Source organism: Euprymna scolopes, chromosome 7, assembly GCF_053919585.1.
Source record: "Euprymna scolopes isolate OS-2025 chromosome 7, ASM5391958v1, whole genome shotgun sequence".
In the NCBI taxonomy this organism is placed as follows: domain Eukaryota; kingdom Metazoa; phylum Mollusca; class Cephalopoda; order Sepiida; family Sepiolidae; genus Euprymna; species Euprymna scolopes.
In genome coordinates, this window is record NC_136488.1 from 19846094 (window position 1) to 19871881 (window position 25788).

The 25788-nt window shown below is 32.0% G+C and overlaps 1 protein-coding gene across 1 annotated transcript in view; it reads right to left on the reverse strand.

Annotated features, from left to right (window-relative positions):
- Window positions 1-22791: 22791 nt before the first annotated feature.
- Window positions 22792-25788, reverse strand: part of LOC145279623 (ankyrin repeat domain-containing protein 13C-like) — a 219796-nt gene continuing 216799 nt past the window's right edge. The window contains exon 13 of the mRNA XM_080130834.1: window positions 22792-23051. Within this exon, the coding sequence (XP_079986960.1) occupies window positions 22918-23051 (134 nt within the window). The 3' untranslated portion in view covers window positions 22792-22917. The remainder of the gene's footprint in view (window positions 23052-25788) is intronic.

The following is a 25788-nucleotide window of genomic DNA, read 5'->3' on the forward strand; positions in this document are numbered from 1 at the left end:
GTGTGTGGGTGCGTGTACGTATGTCTGAATGATTAAGCGCATATATACATGCGTGTTTTGGTTGGAAAAAAAAAGTATATATATATATATATAAAATAAAAAAATAAAAATAATTGTTAGCGGTGGATGTATGCGAGTACGTGTGTGAGTGTGTAGGTGGGTATGTATATGTGTATATATGTATGCTCCTACATATATTTCTATGTATGTACGTGTGTGTATGTGTGTGTGCCTACGTACATGTGCGTGTGCATGTGTACATGTACATGAATGTATATGTATGCGTATGTGATTGTGTGTGAGTGTATGCTATACATGGGGAAAGAAAGTCTTTAAAAAGAACCCTAAAAAAGCCATAAAAACCTTCACCATATGGACTAAAAAACACTCTTTGAAACTAACTTTGACCGGACACTGTGAACACTTACAGTTGGAGACAGAATGTCTGAACACTGAACACACGCATCGCATCACTCTGAAAAACATATTTAATATCAGCGGAGGCATATCTACAAACTCCCATTTTAAAGAAAAACTTTTTACGAAAATATCTGAAGAGAGCACACCCTAAGCTCGAAACGCGTTATAAAAATATTTTAAAATAAAAATATGATGAAAACCTTTAAAAAAAACCCACAATTGTTGATGGCTACACTCTTTTAAATATATATATATATATATATATATATATATATATATATATATATATATATTATTCTTTATGTAAATACAGTCATATCTATGGTGTGCAGACTGTTTCAATTATATTTGATTTCATCAGGCAATAAAAATTAAAATACAAAATTTAAAAAGGTTCCAGACCTTTTCAAATTTTGAGGAGAGAAAAAATGCCATGACTGGCAAGAAGTAAAAATTAAAGTTCTTATGGGTTTAAATTAATTACAAAACTCAAATTTCTGTTAAAGAAAGGGAAAGGGAAAGGATAGTTTTAGGGAAAAGTTAGAGAAAGTGGTAAGGGGGAGGGTGATATAATGATATATATGAATACAACTAAGAGGAGGAAAAAGAGAGGAGGAGTGAAAACAGTTGTCATGGTTACAGACAACGACGTTAGTGACGATATAATTCAAGTCGTTTAAGTGTTTCAACTATAGAAAAAAGTTTAACTCAATTGGATCAACTTGTCTATCAATAAAAAATACGCCGTCTTTCATTTAATTGTTTTTATTTTTAATTATGTTTATTATTTTATTATATTTTTTGTTTGGAAATTAACGTTGACTTTTTCTATTTGTATCAGATATTTATTTAATTCATATTTTAATAAGTCAAAATATTTAAGCCTATCAAATAATAGTTATTTTAGCTTATATCTTCCTACCTTATATATATATATATATATATATATATATTATATATACATAGACACGCACACAAATACACATTTATACAAATATACCTGTGCATACGCACCCACATAATCAAATAATATAATTTTTTTTTCGCTTTCTTTTCCTCCTTGGCGGTACGGGTTCGAGCCTGCCTACTACCACTTTTTTTTTTTTTGCTCAACCAACACCCTTACACACACCTCCACTTTCTTTTTCACCTTCGTGTCATGGGTTCGAGCCTGCCTGCCTACTACAACTTTTTTTTTTTGCTCAACACACACCTACAAACACCCGGGCAACGCCGGGCACCCAGGCTATTTTAATATTTATGTCAAACTTTCATGGTGTAAACCCATTATGACCAGTTTTAAACTGATCATAATAGGTTTACACCATGAAAGTTTAACATTGCATCAATGTTTGATTAAATTGTTACGAAATTTTCTCTTTAACATTCTTATTTCTAATGATGTTTTGTCTTAATATCATGGAATACTTCAGAATTATGACCCCTTAAAAGGAGGCAATAAATTATAACAACTTCTCCAGAAACACATGTAAAGTTTATATGGTTTCAAAATTGCCAATAAATCAAAGTATAATATAACATTGATTTAATACCTTCTTATATTTTTTTTATTAAAAAACACTTAGAATTTAAAAAAAAAAAAATTATAACTGAGCTTAATTATTTTGTTGTTAATTTGAAATGCCTATATTGAATTGAGCTGAACCATATAATCGATACTAGTTATCATATCACACAGTACTTAAGAATTGAATTGCCTTTCTTCTATAAAAATGAGAGAAGAAAAACAAGGTCTAATGTGACTTGCCAGCTCAACTTTAATGGTTGATAAATTACTCTCTTCACTGATTATTTGAATTATTCACACTACCATTCCCATCATAAAAGTTATTTTCAATGTTTCTTTTACTGAGACCTCCCACCTTTTCATGTGTATATTGTTGAACTTTGAAATTTGCATGGAATTTCAAATGGAACCCTTTATGGAATCCTGGGAGGGTAGCATGTTTTTGGTCTATTAGCGATGACTGGGTAAAAGTCCTAAGTAATTCATAATTGTATTTTGAATGTCACCCTCACTGAAGATTGAACCTTCAACCCAAGAGGAGTGTTACTTACTGAATTTTACCTCATACTTTATCGACTATGTCACTGGTCCTTGCAGATTCCAGAGTTCAACAGAACGATTTGACTTTGACAAGATATTCCTGAAGAAGGTCAGAGGTTACATCGATCAAAACACTCAAGATAAGAACAGTAGTTTGAAATTGAAGATACTCAGATTGCTGCATAAAGTCTACCAATCTGGGTTTCATCTAGACTTGCCGATTCCATGATCAATTATAGCACGTTTGTAAAATTCATTTAGTGATCCTGAAAGTGTACCGTAGTTATTATTATAAAAATTAACTATTATAATTTTTTGTTAATTTGTGGATTTTATTCACTATTTTCCTAAAAATAAATACATTCTACAATGACTGGATAGTCTATGGATGTGTTTTTGCGAAAATGGAAAGTAGTTTTTTTTTTTGTATGACTAATTGAAAAGTCCACTGCTAAAAAAATTCCGCCTAGCGTCCAATGTTAGCAAAAAAGAGGGGGCAATTCCATTCAAATCAAATAGGGAATTGATGCATAAGATTAGCAGCAAGAAACCTCAAGATTATATACCCAAATTTTGTCAATTCTGGTAAGCAAAAAAAAGAAAAAAAAAAAAAAAAGTCCCTTCTGAACCTTAACAATGTCAACCGAGTTTATATTAAGTTCATTTATTGTCCAGAATTCCTCATATATACATAAAAAAATCAAAAAAAAAAAAAAAAAAAAAAAAAATCAGTATGGTTTATGTGCCATGATGAAACGAAAATATGCTTAAAAATTATGCAAATGGATCAAGTAGTTTTATTTTTAATTAAAAAAAAAAAAAATCAAATCTTAATAGTAATCCAAGAGCAGCTGTCTTGTCAGCCATTTTGAAAACAATCTAAAAACAGAGATGACTCAACAATAATTAAAACTTTCAAAATTTGTTGTAATACCTACGAATTCCTATTAATCAGATAAAAATGATTTTCTTTATAAAAATAAAACTACTTGATGAATTTAATTTTTGGAATATGATATTTTCGTTTCGTTACAAGTCTCATGCAGATTTTTTTTTTCTTTTTTTGTTTTTAACATGGGGAATTCTGGACAAGAACTCATTCTTTTGCAATGTTCATTTATAATCAGCAAATGTCCAAAACACGGATGCATCATGCTATGCAAAGAACAGGAAACAAAAACAGGAACAATTGTACACACTTTCTAACAAGTGGCTACATTTAAAACGCCCATTGGAAACCATTAAGCATAAAAGAATTTCACAAAATAATCTCCAAGTTTTATCACTGTAATATTGTGTCCTCGTGCCTGCTTTACAAGTACTTTAATAGAATGTGCTCTGATGAACCTCCAGCACTTGTGCCCCCTTAACGTACATAGTTATGATGAACCTGAAAAGTGGCAGAATCCCATCTCTTCACTGTAGCGATCCCTAGATGATGGAACGTCTTCTCCTGTAATAGTTTCTCCCTCAAACTGCTAGTATTTGGAATTCTCATCTGTGTTTCTTGCTTTCCCGACTGTGCTAACTTACAAAGGTTTAAATGTAATGTGAATAGCCATCTCACTACTCAACTCTCCTCTCAGACGTTATACCAAACAGTAACCCATTACATTTAAGTGTCAATATTTTTGGGGAAGTGGAAAAAAAAAAAGAGTGAAAATAAAAAGATTTAATTTTGTTTTTTGTTGTTCAGATAAAAATATCTTCAAATAAAAATTTCCAAACAATTTTTTTAAGCATACTTAATATACAATATGTAAATTTGAATTAATTTTGAGAAATTCTGCATTTTACAGAAGGTTATTAATTAGAAACCTATTCTATGGGGAGAGAGGGGCTATGGTAACTGTTCTGTACTTTCATCTAGCAATTCAATAAACAAAAGTTACTGTAAAAATTGAATTTAACTCGAAAATTCTAAAAAATAGCATGGTGTTGCATATATCTATGTGATTGCATGCAGGTGTATCACTTCATGTTTTATTTCAAACCAGTGGAAGGGGTAATACGCTTAAATATATTTTAATTCATGCAGATTTCGTATTATTACAGGGTCAATTCTCTATTTAATATGATATTGTACCTAATATATAGGAGTGATTTCAAAAGTTAAAAAAAAAAAAAATGACTTGGGTGCCACCGGCTAAAATCAAAACCTTTAGTGCACCGGTCGAATCTCCTACTGATGTAGCTATCGAGAGATAAGCAAGATTTAATATTAAACGACTTGCAGAAATTAATTCAATTTGAACGTGCACATAAAGTAAAAATATGTCTGCAAGTTGAAATGAACAATTTGCATTTCAACTTGCCAATATATATCTGCACGCATTATTCATTTTATTCATTATAAACCATACTTGGTGCATGGTTACTATTTCCTGTGTTATTTCAGAATTATTTAAACAGCAGTTTAAGAGTTTATCAGTTAAATATTTATACACAGACAGGCGCACATCTGTTTTTTTATATAAAGTTTTCACTTTCTCATTAGCAATAAGTTAAAACAATAATAAAGGATATGAACCATGATATTTCTTTGCTAAAAAGTGGAAACAGCTCATCCCTGGCAATATCTTTCATGAAAAAGATGTTATTTTAATGTTAACAAATTTCGTTAGAAATGCTCCAACATGTATGAAATTGTGCTTTTGGTAACCTCATAACTTTATTTTGTTCTTTAGTCCTCATATTCCATGTTTCTGGCAAAGAGGAAAGAATTGCTGTTTTCTGGATCAAAATATATCTAACAATTATTGTTGGCAAGTTTTTGACCTTGAAATATTTTTTTAGCTCCTTACATCAAATGGCTTCATGGCTTGTCTGAAGCAATTTTCATTAAAAAATTATTTTAATTCTCTAATTTTTAAATCTAGATCCTTGTTAAAACCCACAACGATAGATCAAGATACAGTTGTTTTTCTTTTTGAGAAAAAAAGTTAATTTAAAAAAATTGTTAGATAACAATAGTTACTCCTGTAACAACAACAACAAAAAAATGCAAGTTCTTGCATCTTTGATTTTAGAGTTATATTCATTAAAAAAAATTTAAAAAATTCCTCCTCCATAAAAAAAGCATGAAAAGACACAAAAAGACAAAAATCAACAAAAACAAATTTCCTTTTCCATCAATAATCCGTTTGTTTTGTTTTCTTACAAAGTCAAAAGTTAAAAATACAAAAAAATTTAATTCTCAATTACGAATCTGCCATGCAATTAGGGAAAGGGTTTGGTCATCATTCAAGATTATTACCGCTGGGAAGAGAGAGAAGAAAAAAAGCGAGATTTTTAAGCTTATGCATTCATTCCCAAAACCACAAATTTCAAATTAAAAGTATAAAATATTTAAATAAAACAAAATTTTTTACAAGAGTTTGTTTTATCTAAAACATTTTTGTATCGCTTTATTTGGACAGTTTTTCCAAGTGATACAAATTACCTTCAACTAAAGAAATCCAGAGCATTTTTATATCATTTAATTAGAAGTCTAACTTCAAATTTTAATTATTCATTAAGTTGAATGTTTGTTAAAACAATCTATAAACTGAAAAAAAAAATTAAATTTACTGATTTTTTTTCTTTAGATTTTTTTAAAAAATTAATTTTAAATGCATGAATTGTTGGCAGTTTTTTGGGTTTTTTTTTTTAACAATTTAAGAACTGAAAAAAAAAAAAAATTGATTTAATGTTTTTAAAGAATTTTAAATGCATAAATTGTTGGCAGTTTGAAAAGCATCAAGGCACAAGAATTTAATTTGGTAAATGCCAATAAAATCAAAATTCTTCAAAAAGTTATTTTTAAAAACGCATCATTATCTTTGTGTTTTCACTACATTCTTTTGCAACTCCATTTTTTTTTTTTTGGCTCTCCTCAGGTGCACTGTGCTATTCCTGCCATTAAAAAAAAATTGAAATGATAACGACACTTCTGAAAATAACGAAAGTATCTTTTTCACGTTAAATTTAATTGATAAAAAAGAAAATTATAGCTTTTTTGTTTAAAAACTAAATCTGATATTAAAACCATATCAGATAAAAAAAAAAATCAATAGGCACGAAATTACATTAAACTTGCTTCCATAGGAAGAGGCTGTAAACATGCACATGCTGCATGTTTTGTTTGGTGCATAGGCGTACGCTGCAGATGACAGAGTATGGAAAACATATCGTTTTAGGTTAGACCACCCAAGAAACCAGTTTGGTCATTTGAAAAGTAATTATCTCTTTAAAATGGGGGGGGGGGGTCATATTGGAATCAGACCATTTGGAATCTTACAGAATAAGCGTATTGGTTAAGTTTCTATATTCATTCGAAAACAGTCTCATTTCCATACTCCAAATGACAAACATCTACATATATTCAAGCAAAAGCAGACAGATGGGGGCATTTAGACTCTAAGTTGAATGACTACTAGTGTTTGATTTATTTATGAACCGAGTACAGTAAGGAATTTCAGTTTTTTTTTGTTTTATTTTACTTCAGTCGAAGTTCTCAGAAATCAAGGGGCCCACAACCTGGAGCTAACACTTGAAGTCTATATGAGATACATAGATTTCAGCAGATTGGTCTGACTTGTGTTTGATTAGGTGACTGTCATTCATTAGAAAAACTAAGTATCATTATTAGCCAAAGAAAAACAAAAAGAAAAAGAAAGAAAATTTACTTGGTTTAAATTGGAGTTACGATTTGGGGAGTGGAAGTTCTTGTTACAGCAATGATTAAGACCACATGATTGACAATAGAGCTAGTGTCGAATTTGGATGCCAACAAGTAGACACAGCCTTTGCAGTGAATACACATAAACACTAGTTCATAAAGCTGTCAAAATAGATGCACATTTGTTGAGAATAAAAAAAGTCCAGCGATGAATACTGAAAAGTTATCTCCCTTAGCCATCCATTACTAATAACTACATGTGACCAAATAGAACTTTTTTTTTTTTACTGTTTTTTTCCGCCAAACAAGACAGTGCCACTTGGACATAAGGGGCTATTATTTGGGATCAAATCAGCAGTGATACTATGTAGGGAGTTGAGCAACAAGATGTCTGTTCATACTACATATATATCAGTACAGTCAGGAAAGCAGGGGTCTGGGAGGGAATTCCAAAGTAAAAGATATATCAGTGATCTCCTTTTGCATCATGTTCTGCAGTCCTGAACGTGCTGCCTTAGAATTGTGTGAATGAACATCGTATCACCGTAACATTTTTGGAGTTCTGTACTGTCTAACTCTCATGATATTCCTAAGTTTTATGCATTCCTTAATTAACTTAGTAACTTCTGTCTATTGCTAACGGTTTATGACCATGGCTTAATAAATAAATAAATAAAATGGTTGAGGGAAACAGTTAGAGTAGAAGGCTTTCTGGCATCTAAGGATCTTTAGATTGAAGGGGTGAGATTTTGCAGCTTGTTGGGTGAACTACAGTAATCGTAAAGTTAACATGTGAAGATATGCGATTCATCATATATAAAAATGGATACTTTTGGTTGGTTGGAAAATAAATGAGAACTCTTCCTTATGAGAGTCATTTCCCTTGATAATCTCCAATCATTCTCTTTCAAACTTAAAGCATGTAGCCAGATGTGACATCATAGAAACTAACGTTACATCACATGATAAGAATTCAAAGCAGATGTTGATTAACTTTAAAAACAAATTTCAGATTTGTTATAAGTTCCTTTGCTCATTCAATCTATTTACTTAAAAAAAATTTTTTTTTTTTTAAAAACAGACTAGACATACCTGTGACCCATTGAGTTACAAGCAAAACCATAATTTATTCATCTGAAAATTTATATACTGTGACATGCAAGAGGACTTATGAAAAAGAATTTTAAAAAACTACCTGACAAATATATTCGGTGAACCAAGTGCAAGAGATATTAAACAATTGTACTTAAAGGGATAGTTAGAATCTTAAAAAAAAAAAAAAGAAAAAAAAAAGATAACTCAGTTGGAATGTATGAAATAGCAGGTTAATATCTGGCATCATCCCCAGTTAGAATTAAAAAAAAAACAGAATAAAAACACCTTTATTAATTAATATATCCTTCTTGCATAAAAATAAGTCCTTCATTTTTTATCTACATTTTTACTCTATATTATTGTCAGTATATACAAGTGTTTTTGTTTTTTTTTATTCCTATATAGAATTAATGAGACTTGTTCTTTTGCCATCTAATTCCCATATGTGTTTATGGTGTGAACAGACATGTATAAATTTGATGAGTCATTCTTTCTCTCCATGCTCATATGGACATTAAAAAGTATTAGAGAGCAGTTGAATCAACAGCATAAAAGGAATACAATACATTAATAATTACGAGATGAGTGATTTGTTCAGTTAATTATAAATTACCACTAAGTAACATAACTCAATCCCAAAACTAGACTATATATTTTAGCATGTATTTTGTACTATCAAAGTATAAAAAAAATACCTTAGGGGAACAAACATTGATAACTCACATTTAGTAGTATTATTATAATAGATATTCAGATTGTTTGTTCTAGTTTATCACAGCTCTTCTGTATACAGGTGAGTGCTTCAGCGATTGAAATGTGATTGTTTTGTTGACAGCGATTCTAGCCATTTGGCTGTCAAGCACAAATTGCAATTAAAAGATTTCAATGATTACATATACACTGTCAACTATTGAAGAGAACTTTGTATTATCTTCTATAATATAAATCTCACCTCTCTGTTTAAATATATGTATGTATGTTTGTTGAAAGTTTTAGGCAGACATACAGAGGTGACAGATTTTCACGAGATTGGTAGCGTTTTGAAGCTCAACCCTTCAGACGACAAATATTGAAAAATTGGCTAAAAACATTAATTCCTTCACCCTCAACTGGGCACTTTTCTACAAGGAGGTGGTCGCTTTTTCCGTTGATATTTTCGAAAGTCATCCCCTCTTTTCGATTGACTAGCCTTAATTTAAACCTTAACCACTTCTGGTTTGGCAATGGATGCAACGGCAAAGACATCACATTTTTTTTTCACGTTCTTTTCCTCCTTCGCGGTACAGGTTCGAGCCTGCCTAACTATTACCACTTTTTTTTTTTTTTTTTTGCTCAACACACACCTCCAAACACCTGGGCAACACCGGGCACCCAGGCTAGTCGGTAATAAAAGAAATCTAAGGAAATCACCAGCTTTCATTTCCAGTCTAGAAGTGGAAAAAAGACAAGAAATGCAGATAAACAAATAAAACAAACAATCCATCTTAGCTTTGCTAAACCAGCAGGCATAGAGGGAGAGGTATGATTAGATGATGAAAGCAGAGGAAGGGAAACCTCCCTCGTGATAACACTGGTTTACAAAGAAATTTAGGCAAGCACAAAAATATCCGTTCTTACCTAATTTGGGGGTGCTGAATTCAAATTTAAAATCCGTGTTTTCTCATCACCTCTAGTTTTTAGATATTCATAGTGTGCATAAAAGTGTACGTGAATTCAGGGTTAATTTTAATATTGTGAGACTTCTGGCTTATTCTTTTAGTTATTATGCACTAAATGTGATAGCATTATATATATAAAATCAAGACGGATTTTGACAGTTGAGGCTACAGGTCTCAATCCACACTCAGTAGTGCTCTGGAAGTCATTGGAAGATTTTGTCTCGCTCACAGGCGGCGCTGGAGGTTGGTGTCCCTAAACTATCGTGTTACACATCTTTTGGGTTGCTCAAATGCACATTTTATTGCCTTGCGTATGATTTAGTTTTACTTTTTTATATTTTCAGATTCTCCAATGGCTTCAAGCACGTTAAAACGTCGAGGATGCCTCAACAAGGCCAATCATTTCTGCTACGTGCATGGGGACTCCACAACAGTTGCACAGCATCAAACCATCATTTCTCTCCTCAGAACCGCCTACTTTCACTATTTTGACTGCAAAATTGGTTCCCTAAGCTCAAAGAGGGCATCTTTGTCAGACCTCAGATCCGAGAAGTGCCGATTTTGATGAGCTTAAAGGAAAAGAACTGAGAGCATGGGAAGCATTCAAGTCGGTTCGTAGTGGACTCCTTGGTAATACACGTGTACCAGATTACCAAGCCTGTGTTGAGAAGTTGCTAAAATCTTATGAGGATATGGAGTGCCGAAGGTCACTCAAGATTCATTTTCTCCATTCCTACTTCAACTTCTTCCTGCCAAACCTTGGAGCAGTGAGTCATGAGCATGGAGAAAGATTCCACTAAGACATTACGAATACAGAGAGCAACTATCAAGGCAAATGGAACCCCGGCATGGCAGGAAACTTCTGTTGGATACTCTTGACATTCCAGAGGCAAAATACACCAGATCTAAGAAAACACACTTTTGTCTAATTGTGTAATTTTGTCATCCAAGTATATTAATTCAGTGTTCTTTATCTATCCTGATTTATCTCTTGAAATATTCGCATATATATTCTCTGTTTATACTAAAATCAGAAAAAAAAGCACGAAATCTAGATAGAGCAAAAAATTTGAATTCAGCACACTCAAATTAACAAAAAACAACTATCCCCATTCTTGCCTCAGACCAAAAATGTATTTTTGTAAACCAGTGTAATTGTCAGTCACAAAACAGGAGAGAAAGAGAGCGCATTAATATTATTTTCTGTTTTTTTAGTTAAATCACTTTTACTTTATGATAGCGTTTAGAAAAAATTTCATCTTTTTTTACGAGGGGCGTGCAATAAGTAATGCCCTTGACCCACTTCCAGTTGTCTGATCTAGCTGAAATTTTGCATGTGTAATGATTTATATGTCTACGGGTTATGTGGCAAATTACAGCTCTGAACTAATTGTGGTTTCTGTTTTACAGGTGTTTGAACTGAGTCAGGTGTGGAGACTGTTGAATGTTGAGCAGTGATCTGGTTTTTGTATTTGAAAGGACGCACACCACAGTAGACTTTTGATGAAATGAAAGAAACTTATGGTGATAATGCCCCATCATATGACTTTGTAAAACGCTGGCATCGTGAATTCAAACATGACCGGAAGTCTGTGGAAATAGCTCCCAGACCTGGTCACCTCCCCTCTTCTGCCATTGATGAGGCATCTGTCCGTCAAGTTGAGGCTGCCATTTTGGAAGATCGGTGCATTACTATTCGCCAAATAGCCCAAGATGTCAAGATTAGTACAGGGTCTGTGGAAACTATCATTCATGACCATTTGCATATGCATAAGGTGTCTGCCAGATGGATTCCCAGGTTGCTCACATCATTCCAGAAGCGAGAACGCGTTGAGTGCTCGAGGATGAATTTGGAGATGTGCCAAGAAGAGGAGTCAAAGTTTTTCAAAAGACTGATTGCACAGGATGAAACCCGAGTCCATCACTATGATCCAGAGACCAAAGCCCAGTCAATGCAGTGGAAGCACTTGGACTCACCACCTCCAAAAAAAGCAAGGGTGCAGCCCTCCGCTGGCAAAGTCATGCTCACAGTCTTCTGGGACCAGGACGGAGTAGTGATGACAGATTTCCTGGCAAAGGGTACCACAATTACAGGAGCCTATTATGCTTCACTTTTGAGGAAATTAAGGGAAGCTATCAAAATCAAGAGGCAGGGCAAGATCAGCAAAGGTACCCTCCTCCTGCAGAACAATGCTCCGGTCCACAACTCGCATGTCGCCAGATCAGAAGCACGGGTGTGTTATAAAATCCTCCCCACTCTCCTGACCTTGCACCCTCTGACTTTCACCTCTTCTCAGCCATGAAGTTGTTTTTGAAAGGAAAGCGTTTCCCAGATGATGCAGACTTGATTTCTGAAGTCACGTTGTGGTTGGAGGACCAACCTGGGGTGTTCTACAAAAACGGTCTCCAGAGGTGCATCAAACGATGGGAAAAATGCATAACTCTGGGTTGCTCCTATGTAGAGAAAGACTAATAACTGTGCCAAGTTTCGTTGCTCTACTACTATGGGAAGGGGTCAGGGGCATTTCTTATTGCATGCCCCTCATATCTTCTATCTTTTTGTATTTATTTCAGGAAGGTCATCACAGCTTATTTTGAAGAAATAAAGAAAAAACAAGTCTGTTAACCAGAGAGACGCCATGTATGTTTGATATAAAAAAAAAAAATAAATAAATAAATAAAAAAACGATGCCCCAAAGTGTTTTACCTTCCCTATCTATATTATAAATCAATTACAACATTAACCACGTTGACACACTGGTGCTCATCAGATCACTGAAGTTAAGCAAATTTCAACCTGGTTAGTACCAGATGGGTAACCATTTGGGAATATCAGTTACTGTCAACACTTTCCCAGCAATATATATACATATATATATATATATATTAAAATAAATATATATCACTACCATTTGGGCAGGCACCCTGTAAGTAAAAGAAAAAATATTCCAATTCCAATTGAGATAATGCAATCCACTCAACATACCACAGGCAATATAAAGAAATGACAACTACGAAAAATGTGGTATATTTTTAAGTGATGAGTATTGGCTCAGTAGCAGATAGTTTAAATTGGGACCTCAGGCACGATTTTCATCTAGTTTAGCTGCACTGATGAGTCATGGCGATGAAACACATGTCTGTAGCTAATATATTAAAAATATATATTATTCTTGAATAATATATATTTTTAATGATATAATCAGAAGTAATAGTGTATTTCATATTACTGAATGGCCTTTCTTCCTTCTGCCAGGTAAATTCAAAAAGTTTTTTAAAAAAATTAAAAACTCCTAAATTATGACAGTTAAGGTCAAGAAAATAACTAGAATCCTTGCAATAAAAATCGGAATTTCCAAATAAGTATTATGTAGATCAAAGATAGAAAAATAAAAACTGACACTTCATAGAAATATACTGAAGCAGAATCCTTGTAACAAATTTTGCTCCAATGGCCATTAAAATTCACCTGGTAAGCTTCACTTAATGTAATAAATAGATGACCATGTATGAAAAAACTGTGCCAAGAATAGGCAAAAGTCACCAACTGAACATGAGTGTTTGTAGGATTCAAAAATCCGTAATGAGTGGATGACATGAAGGCAGAATGCAGAGAAGTGTCACAAGTTTGTGTATGTACTGCAGCAGAACCAGAGTGCCTTTAATCTCATGTATGTAAATGAGAATTTGTCACTTTCAAAAGTTGGTATAAACCAGATATTCCCATAATTTAAAGTGGTTCATATAAGTTCACTATGGAGCCCAATAAGTAAAGGTATTGTCTGAATGCCGCATTCAAATAGCACTTAAGAGACAAAGTGCTACTAACTAATGAAAATTACTAAACAAGAAAAATTCTTTTTTCATTATGGTTGCTAGTCATGACAGCATGAGCTAGCCCCTCATTACCAGAGAAAGGCTACACTGCATCAATAATAATTTTAAGAGCAGCAGTTAGGCTTTTGACTAATGATCATCACTACTATTGACTCGACATGACATTCAAGCAAGATGGGTTGAGTCTGCTCCTCCAATAGAACATACAGTGTCCTGGATGAACACAGAACACACACAATGGTCCACAGAGGCCAAGACAGTGATCGGCAACCAGTCCTGTGACCAACAGCAAACACTATAGGCCTGTGGACCAGAGCTAGATTTGATGTTGACTTTGATGACTTGTAACCACGTATCCAACTAGCCTCTTGCCAATCTTGGAGTGGTTCTGGAACTATTATTTTGTAGATGAATTTTCCCAGAGTTGTGGCAGGCAGCATGACCGAACAAATAAGCTTTGCTAAGGGAGATCATCCTGCATCACATCTCGATTTGAGTATTGGAGATCATCCTGCATCACATCTCGATTTGAGTATTGGAGATCATCCTGCATCACATCTCGATTTGAGTATTGGAGATCATCCTGCATCACATCTCGATTTGAGTATTGGAGATCATCCTGCATCACATCTCGATTTGAGTATTGGAGATCATCCTGCATCACATCTCGATTTGAGTATTGGAGATCATCCTGCATCACATCTCGATTTGAGTATTGGAGATCATCCTGCATCACATCTCGATTTGAGTATTGGAGATCATCCTGCATCACATCTCGATTTGAGTATTGGAGATCATCCTGCATCACATCTCGATTTGAGTATTGGAGATCATCCTGCATCACATCTCGATTTGAGTATTGGAGATCATCCTGCATCACATCTCGATTTGAGTATTGGAGATCATCCTGCATCACATCTCGATTTGAGTATTGGAGATCATCCTGCATCACATCTCGATTTGAGTATTGGAGATCATCCTGCATCACATCTCGATTTGAGTATTGGAGATCATGCCATAAAATGGTGCCAGCAGACCAAGAGAAAAGAATCGTCCAAACAAGCGCCTGATACATCCGGACTTTCATGCCTATCATGATCTCAGATGATTATGTGTGCAATCACTAGCATTGCATCAAACTAATAAGTCTTTTTTACGTATCTTATACGTGATTTTTATAGTTTTATTTTTTCATGTTGCTTTCAGGAATAATTGCCTTCTGATTACAGATTTAATATACGTTTTTTTTTTGTTTTTTCGTTTTTTTTACTTCCTCTCTGTATTAATAAAGTTGGGCCAACAGCACAAAATTTATATTCACAATAGAATAAAAGTATACTTTTAATGTACTGATTAATTTCGTAAGGTTAACTACTTTGCATATTGCTTTGCAGAAGGAAATTTCATTAATTCGCTATTCATTTTATTGTTTTCTTTTTAATGATAGTTTCTGTTTTAATATAACACATTTTTATATCATGGATATTTAGGGTAAAAGGATCTTTCCGAACCATACGGATTCATTTTCCTCTGGGGTGGGGTGGGATTGTTGGTTTCCGCAACTTTTCCCAGAAATGCGGGAACACGGGTTTTGCTAGTTATTTCATAAAAGAAAGAGAAGTTACAAGATAATGTTATTAATTGATTATTACAATCAAAATTGCTTCAAAATTCTATGAAAATTTAAACATTTGTAACAATGTTATTTGTAAGAGTAAACAAACTAAAATTTGGAAGTCATTGGCAGACAACAATAAAATCAATATTTTCTTTCAATTTCTGCATCTAGTTAAATTTTTTACAACAATGAATTAGATAAGGCAAACTTTCAGATTTTGAACTTAATCTTACATCTATTTACACATACACATGCACGTACACACATTGAGTTACATAATCATTTTTTGAAAGATCAACTGGCAGAGACCAAACTGATTTTTCTAAAATAGAAAAAGTTTTGTGGATTAATGTTGACCAGCACACCAAATAAAACTTTTCTTAAATGATATTGAAAACAGAAACTAGAATAAAAAACAATACTGGAAAAGACAAAAATCAGTTTAGAAAATGTATTATATACATATAAAAACAACAAAAACAATTAAAGAAACGTTTAATTATCATGATTCAAATTATTTGTAATATAGCTCTATCTGAAAGGATATTGAACCCTTTGTGTATGCCAGGTCTGTTGTCTTAGATCAATTCAGATTCAAAAAAGTTGATTTTTCATGTTTATAAGTATATTATCATTTAATGAATCCACATAAATGTTATAAGGAGATACATTTTATGGATCAATTTTCAGTATTTAATTTAATAGTGCTCAAGACATGAGTAAAGCTAGTTACAAAGGTCATCCCAAAAGTAAGGCCTCCTATTCTTAACTTAAAAAATAAGAAGAGTGCATAAACAGGAGTGGTACCATTAAAATGAGCAACATTTTAGGTTCCAGAATTTATTTTCTGCATATTCACCAGCATTCTTAATGCATTTTTGCCAGGAATTCAATTATGCATCTGCTTCTGATGCACATTAATGGCAGATTACTTTCTTAGAGTCTCACTGTCAATATCTGCAACAGAGGGATGAAACTTTCAAATAATGAATACATGAGTTTGGTCATCATGGCAATGCAATTTGCAATCCCCTCTGATCCATTAGAGTGGAATAAAAAATAGGAGGCATTACTTTTGGAACACCCCACGTAGTAAGTTATGAAAATATAACAATTAAACTACACAGAATCTTCTGCATTTCATTCATGTAGAGACTCCTTAGGTTAAAACCCATAAGCCTGATTAGTCGCTATGAGGATGGAATGCAGAATATTTTGTGTAACTTAATTGTCATAGATATTTTTATAGCATCTATAAATGTTAATAAATCTTAGCTTAAAAAACTACTGTGGCTTCTTTCAGACTGACAGACATTAAAGACAAGTCGGGTACATTTCTCATGATCAGTATTGCTGTGAAAGCATAGCAAAAGTGTTAAGCTCAAGTATAATTTAGTATTTATGTAGCTCTATGTCTAAAATATGCTGTCCTAATTTGGTTTTATCTCAATTTTCAGATATTACATTTCTAATATGTATATCACCTTGAAGATCTTTTTCCTTCTTAGAAAATCGTCCATATTTTATTTGGACATAAACAAATATTTTTAAAACCATAATCTGCGAACATGCATGTTCTGAGGTACCTACCTCTCCAATACAGCTTGACTGTTTCTCGGAACCGAACCCTGGACCATACGTATTTTGGTCTGGTGCGTAATTTGTAAGGCTACAAAGTCCTAGATAATTTTGGCTGTTATTTTTATGGCTTATAAACTTCTGTAGATTTCTTGTTGATTTTTTTATATGATTAACTAGCATCTTCACCTTTTATTAAGAAAAAAAGATCTTCAAGGTGAAGATGCTAGTTAACCGTATTATTGTATTAAAAAAAAAAAAAATCAGGAAATGTACATAAGTTTATAAGCGATAGAAACAGTAAAAATTATCTAGGACTTTGTAGCCTAACAGATTAAGCACCAGACTATAATACATATGGTCCAGGGTCCAATTCCTAGAAACAGTCAAGCTATGCTGAAGGGAGGTAGGTACCTCAAAACATGCACATCCATAGATTACAGTTTCAAAAATAATAAATAAATATATTAGTGATGAGACGATTCCAATATTTTTTCCCTGATTCCGATACAATTACCGATTCCAATTCATTATAAACCTCTAAATATTTAACTATAAAATAGTTATTTACCCCCACCCCATATGTTAAATGTTTATATATTTTCTCAAATGAAAAAACACACTTGTGAGTGTGATCTATAGCTTTTAGCTGCACTGGTAGTTTAGAATAAATAATTATTTTATTATTACTTCTAGCAGTGGAAGATTTTGTTTTAAACAAAATCAATAAAAAAAAAATTTAACAAAGATAATTAAAAGAATTGTTGGCATTGGAAAATAGGCACAAATTTTTCAAATTCCGATACTCCAAAGTGTTTCAATTTTTCAAGTTTCTGATTAATCATCTCATATATATATATATATATATATATATATATATATGTGTGTGTGTGTGAATAGATTCAATTTATATGCAAAATATATTTAAAAGTCTCTGAATTCTTACACTTCAATGATTTTCTTCAGATAAACAAATTTCGACAGTGGAATGATTGTCAAAACCATGAAATTGGCAAAATCATACAAACAGTTTAAGATCCACCTGATTTGCAAACAGATTTAAATTTAAACTTAAATTTCTAAATTAATCTTATATAGTTTTGACCACAATTTCATTAGTGTTTTTACCAAGACAAATTATAAATATTGACTGCATAATAAATCTATGCTTTGTTGTATGTTAAATTTTCAGAGTTAAATTTTTGTTTTTTTTTTAAATTTTTTTTTTAAATCGAATCTTTCTGGAATGGACGTAACTTGAGTTATGATTTGTAATTGAAATGCATAACTAGCAGAAATGCATGTGTAGCAAAAGGGTTTCTGTCTTTTTAGAAACGGATTCAAATATGTTTTAAATATTTATTGAATCTATTCATCTTTAAAACCTAAATTATTGAAATAAGCTATTTGCAAACTTGAAATCAAAACTGGAAGTGCTTCATTATTAGAGTGAAATTCAAAAATCGAAATATTGAATTTTAAGTAAAACCAATGGTATCTATTTAATTGTCATGTTGCAGTTATGAACATATCCAAAAATTATGAAAAACGATAAGGTACAAAAATTACTAATGAAAATAGTTTCCGAAGACGGTCAGTAAAAATTGAGTTTTGCTATAAAAAAAAAAAAAAAATAAAAAAAATCAGAGTTCAACTCGTAGCAAGGGAGGTAATTATTTTCTGAAATAATTGGCCAATTTAGCAAAAATCAATTTTTGTAAACTGTTTTTGAAAACTTTTCATTAATAATCATTTTTCATAATTTTTGGATATGTCCATTACTGCAACATGAGTTATGTAGATACCATTGGTTTTACTTGAAAATCATTATTTTGATTTTCACTAATAACGAAGACGCACCAAACTGGATTTCTTGTTTATGTGTTCCAGAATTAATTTTGTTTAAAACACAAAATTCTTATTACACCCACATATACGTTTGTATACGCATTTCAAATAAAAGTGGAGAAGGGAAAATCTCATTTGATATTTCTTCTTTCTCTCTCATTTCTTTACAAGAAATGGATATTCCCTTTAAGACTGGAGTCAAAATGGATTAGTTGTCATCTTGGAGAGGTGGGGTGGGGGGTGGGGGTATTGATCCGGCAGAAAACATTTAAAATAATACATTGGCATTTGTGGTGGTGGTCACAGTTGGTCTTCAAGCACCAGATACGTTCAACTGGATGGGCGGACTTCCATGGTACGGGTTGAATGTGCTCACACTCACACCTTGTTAGCATTGCATATATTCAAGTGGCACTGTCTTCAGCTGATAATACCAACATAAGCACACACAATTTTTTTTTTTTTTGTTTTCAATATTCAGACTGAGGGATTCCCTTAAATGATTTCCATACTTGTAAGGTTTTTAATATCGGAAATAAATTTCCGAAAGTATAAAATGTTATGTATTAAACCATTTTTTTTATTTGTTGATACTATTGCAGATAATATTACTAAACAAGCATTTAGTCAGTCTACAGGGCTGAATATAAGCAAAGAATAGCATACAGTGAAAAATTTGAAATAGCTATTAGGTGGTCACTCATCTAACGACCAATTCATTCGGAAAAAAAAAAAAAAATTTTTTTTTTTTTTTTGAACAAGCATTCTTAGGTTAAAATCGCGCCACATTTTTTAAATTCTAACACCCAGGTGTTTTGGGAAAAAAAAAAAAACAAATAAATTCATAAACTCATTACATATTTTGAATTCTAACAGCTATATTTCGTTCGAAAAAGAGCAAAAACATCCTTTTCACATACACAAAATATTTTAAAATATTACACTTGCATTTTATTTTTTTCAAATCAATCAGCCCCAAAACAGTCTTTAAATAAAGAAACATTGATGAGTATATACGTAATTTTGTTTATTTTTTCATTTTTCCATGTTTTTTTTTAATATAATTAACTGAAAAGTGGATTCTAATTTCTATTTAATCTGATATCATTTTATATATATATATATATATATATATATATATATATATATATATATATATACCAGCAGTTTAGCCTGGCTTTGCTCGGGCCCTATGTATTGTTCATAACTTAATATATATATATATATATATATATATATATATATATATATATATAAGTTTGACTCATGTCCAGGTAACCTACATCTAAAATTTTAAGTGGTTAGACCCAAAATTGACGGAGGAGTTTGGTATAGTCTGCAAAGGTCAACTATTTCAACTGTGACCTCTTGGCAGCCAAATTCTCGCCCAAAAACTGATTAAAAGGCTTGCTGTATGTCTGAATACCTGTAACATTTCAAATGTTTATACCAAAATTAACCGAATAGTTTGCTAGAGACCGCAAAGGTCAAATCTTTTGGACTTTAACCCCTTGGCAGCCAAATTTTCAGCCAAAAACCGATTAAAATCTTGCCCTATGTCTGAATACACTTTATGTAAAATTTCAAATGTTTAAAGCAAAAATTGGCTGAGTAATTTGGTAGAGACTGCAGAGGTCAAATTTTTTAAAACTTTCACACCAATTTTAACCCCTTAATATTTGTTTTGGACTCAAATCAAATTAAAAAGTTTGATCCATATCCAAGTAACCTACATCTAAAATTTCAAGTGTTTCGACCCAAAATTGGTGGAGGAGTTTGTAGAGTTTTCAAAGGTCAAATCATTGAATTGACCCCTTGACAGCCAAATTTCTGGCCGAAAACTGATTAAAAAGATTTTCCCAAATCTCAACATCACTTATGTCAAATCTCGAGTCTGTAGACTGAAAATTGACTGACTAGTTTAGTATGGAAATGTACTCACAGACACACACATACAACTTCACCTTTATAGATATATAGCTAAATCATCTTAATAATATGCATATCATCTGGGAGAAAATATCCTATTCTATAATATCAATAATGTACAAGTCTCAGTTTTCACACTGTGGTATTTTTTGCTTATGCTTACTCCTATGGACTAAATAATCACTTGTTTAGTTAATATCAAAACAAACAGTAGTATCAACAAATAAAAAAAACATCTTAATCCATAATATATTTCTAAAGGATTTTATTTTAGTTTAGTTCTTGTCCAGATTCCCCTTATATATATATATATTTGTTCACTGATTTGGGGAAAGAATTCCATCAAAGTGCTTGATTACAAAGAAAAAACTTTTCAATACAAGAGCTTAATATTTATTTAAAACTACAGAAGGTCAGAAAAACATTGGTGCTGTCGGTTTCAAGCCTAACATAAGGGGGACCGTAACTGACGAATGCCTAACATTATTTACCATTAACTGGTCCCCCTTATGTTAGGTTTGAAACCGATGGTACCAATGTTTTTCTGACCTGTACAGGTTTAAATAATATATATAACATTTGAATAGTACTGGGCACAGTGCCATTATTAATTGTTGAGGGTTTGCTTTTTTTTTTTCTATAGTTTAACCATAAACCATTAAAGAAAAATTTTACAAAGAAAGAAAAACCAGGCTCATAAGTCGGCCATCGGTAAAAATTTATTGCAATGCCAGATCTGCACTGGACGATACACTGATGAAACTTTCGATTTTATACAGCGTACACTCGAGAATTCACTTAAAAATTCTCGAGGCCGTATCTATTAATTTGCACCAACAGTCTCTGTATAAACAAAGAGTATATACCATGATTTGGGTATTCGTTGAGATTGTTTCCTTTTTTTCTCCATCCCCGTAAAAATTTTTTTCTACCCTCATTAATAATTTATGGTCTTTTGACTACATTTTTAAACGATGTTCCCTCCCCTGTTGCAGACGTTCATTTTGAAAAGTGTTGACCGAAAAACATCGATAGTGTTTTTATTTTTTATTTTTTTCCATCTACCCCCACTTATTTAGAAGCGTATTTTGGTTTTACTTTCTTTGTAAAATTTTTAGAAAAAAAAAAAAAAAAAAAAAAGCAAACCCTCAACAATTAATAATGGCACTGCACCCAATGTTATTCAAATGTTTTATAAAATTATGTACCTATTTATAAGATCTGTATGATGCATATATTAATAAGAAAACTAAAATATCATATTCCAAAAATAAGGTAACTTGATCCATTAGTTTTAATTTAAAAGAAAATCAAATTTTATGAGCTACCTACTTTTTATGAGCAACTATCATATCCACCCTTTCAAAAACAATCTTCAGAAAAAAAAAAACTTGATTAAATTTAAATGCAAGTTGTAATACCTACAAATTTCCATTAATCTCTTATTTTAAAATAAAATTAGATAATTGATCAATTTATATGATTTTTAGAATATGATATTTTCGTTCTGTCACAGGTATGTACATCATACAGATTCTTTTGTTTTTTTAATATAGGGGAAATTCTGAATAAGAACCATTGTTTTCTTTTTTACTAATTACAAGCAAACATTTGTCTGTCTTTAATATCCCCGATATGAAAAAAAAAAAAAAATTGCGATGGTGACAAAAGTTTTTTTTCTTGTTTATAAAAAAAAGATATAAGAAAAAAAAAAAAAAAAAAAAAAAGTAAAATATTAATTTTTAGTGTTGAAAATGTTTTTTGCTGTATTTTGTGAGACATGAAATAAAATTATTTACAAAAATCTTTTGAAAATTGGAGTGCAGAAAATGGAGCGGACTTCCTGAAATGAAGAGCTGACATTCAAACTGGGATTCGAACACACAGAAATTTCGAGTGTGGACCATAGCAAAGACCCTTCAGGAAAAAAGAAGTGGGGGGGTCACAACTATTCAGACAAGTTGAACTTTACTGAAATAGTTTCATCAGCTTCTTAAAAACTAATGTACAAATAAAAAATTGCTTTATGAGGAAAGCAAAAGAAAAAAAGAAAAATAAATGTTGGGACCTATCGTTTTAAAAAAAAAAAAAGTTTATTTTCTTTTCATTTTTGTGTTTTTTTTTGTTTTCCTTTATTTATAAAATATTAGTTTTGTTTTGTGTTTTGCGACGATTGTGCTTATTGACCGATAGCAATCAGCCAAAATCATAAATCTGGAAATCGTTGTGGGTCTTCATGATAATCTTCAGGAATACAGAAGAGATTCGCAGACAGATCATCTACCCAGTCAAAGTCCGTAAATGTTACCGTTGCTGTGACTGTGGGAAATACCGGTAATTCTAAAACAGGTAAAAAAAATATATATATATAAAAATGACATAAAATTTTACAGTAAATCAAAGAACATGATCAAATAAAGAAAATGATCAAATAAATTAAAACAGTTTTTATGCTTATTTTTTTTTTAATTGTAAGGAAGTACACATTTGCTATAAGGGGAGATAAATAGTAACATTTTGATAATCATCTAAAATTAATTCCCTTTAGTTTTTTTTTCGAATGTCTTCACCTCCCCCCATTCTAATCAAGAGCAATGTGTATTTAATTTCCATAATCAGACGTTTTCTTTTATACATATAAATCTGTATCTTTCTAGACAAATTTATAAGTTTAAAAACGGCAGTTAAAAACCGAAGAAAAGTACATTTTTTAAAAATTATTTACTGAAGTCAAATTTTAACTTGAATAATTATACAAAAACAAACACTTATATTGCATTGTTTCTTCAGACAATTAACCATAATGAGATAGGAATGCTGAGTCTCATAACTGTATTCCCAGTAATTACTGCCTTCTGTAGTTGTTGCCGTCTCACCACAACAACTACGGAAGGCAATAATTACTGAGGATACAGTTAAGAAACTCAGCATTCCTATCCCGTTGCCGTTAATCAGCTGAAGAAGGCCAGAGGATGAGTTGGCAGAAACGTGGTGAAACAACAACAATGAAGATGGAAACTCATCTCAAAGGATTCCAATAAATAAAAATATAAAAAACTAAGTTCAAATGTACAATTTTACTTATGGATATTGGCAACCTTTATGTAATCTGTCTTATAAGTACCTCATTCTAGAAAGAATTGAGGAAACCAATGTCAACAGTCAAGCTGATCAAAAAGGTTGTATGATGCCGATTCATAGAAATTTACTTTTCTGATATGATAAAGTCCACTTTAAGTTGGGTGGTTGGTGGATATTTTGCATTTAGTAGCTAATAAAAATAACATCATTTTGCTACAAAGCTACTGACATGTATGCAAATGACAAAGCCATGGCTCAACCGTGATATCACAATGAAATCCACGAAAGAGAAGGAAAAGAAAAGTCCAGAGAAAAAAATATGTTGATGTGGAAGGAGAAAAAGCATGTTAGCTCAACGTTTTTTGGATTTTTTTTATTTTTAACCACGTGGCAGAAAACAAACTTTTAAACAGGACTTTTATGCTAAGAACTTTTAAGACTTTTGGACGACTGTATGCAGTGAAACAAATTACAAATATAACAGCTGGTTATAGCTGCAGATTAAGGAACTGTTGACCCTGAGTGGAAAAGTTGGAATACAACCATATTGTAGATGGCTTGGGAAATAAGTGTCAGGCGGCTTGGTATAGAAAAAACTGGTAATAAATGTCTTTTCTTTCAAAAAAAAAAAAAAAGAAGTCTTTTGTTCTTCTGCGAAAACCCTACATACAAAGTATGGAAGATTATTTGGAAAAACTGGAAAAGTACAATGTTACAATTTTAATCAATTGTTTCCCAAGAAAATATCTTCCAACTAACAATGAAAATAATGTTAACATTTAAGAGAAAATGACAATAAAAGGCTCAAACAGTTCCTCGGCTTGGAGCAAAGTGCAGTATCTGTTTCTCTGTTGTCAATCAGTGAAGGAGAAATCCTTCAAGACTGAAGTAATTTATTTTTGTTCCAATCCAGAGTTACCCAAAATCAATCTTATGGTTAACTTTACTTTTGACGCAAGTAAATTAGAGACGGGAAAAAGATGCTTTTTTGACCAGGGAAAAAAGTATTCAGTCTTGTCAAGTTAGATTTCTGGTGAAGGAACATTTTGTAAAAGAATATGCGCAGGTATTCTTCTTTCAGAAAATATAAGTTTGTTTAAATTGGTGTTCTTTTAAGCCAATGCATTTCAGGTGAAATCATTATGTACTTATGTGTCATGACAAATAAGTATAAATTCAAAAAAATCATAAAAATGATCCAATAGAAGATGTTAGATACATCTATATCTATAAAAGTGAAATTGTCTGTGTGTGTGTGTCTATATTTCCTTATAAAACTACTGTCAATTTTCAGTTTACAGACTCGAGAGTTGACATAAGTGGTGTTGAGATTTGGGAAAATCTTTTTAATCGGTTTTCGTCCAGAAATTTGGCTGTCAAGGGGTCAAAGTTACATGATTTGACCTTTGAAAACTCTACCAAACTCCTCTGCCTATTTTGGGTCTAAACACTTTAAATTTTAGATGTAGGTTACTTGGATATGGATCAAACTTTTTAATTTGATTTGAGCCCAAAACAAATGTTAAGGGGTCAAAATTGGGGTCAAAGTTTAAGCAAATTTGACCTCTGCGGTCTACCAAATTATTCAGCCAATTTTTGGTTTAAACATTTGAAATTTTACATAGAGTGTATTCAGACATATGGGCAAGCTTTTTACTCGTTTTTTTTTTCTGAAAATTTGGCTGCCAAGGGGTCAAAGTACAAAAGATTTTACCTTTGCGGTCTCTAGCAAACTATTCAGCCAATTTTGGGTCTAAACATTTGAAATTTTACATAAAGGGTATTCAGGCATGCAGCAAGCCTTTTAATCAGTTTTTGGGCGAAAATTTGGCTGCTAACAAATCAAAGTTGAAAGACTTTACCAAACTCTACCACCAATTTTGGATTTAAACACTTAAAATTTTAGATGTAGGTTACCTGGACACGAGTCAATCTTTTATATATATATATGTGCACATAAATTTATGAACAGTACATAGGGCCCTAGCAAAACCAG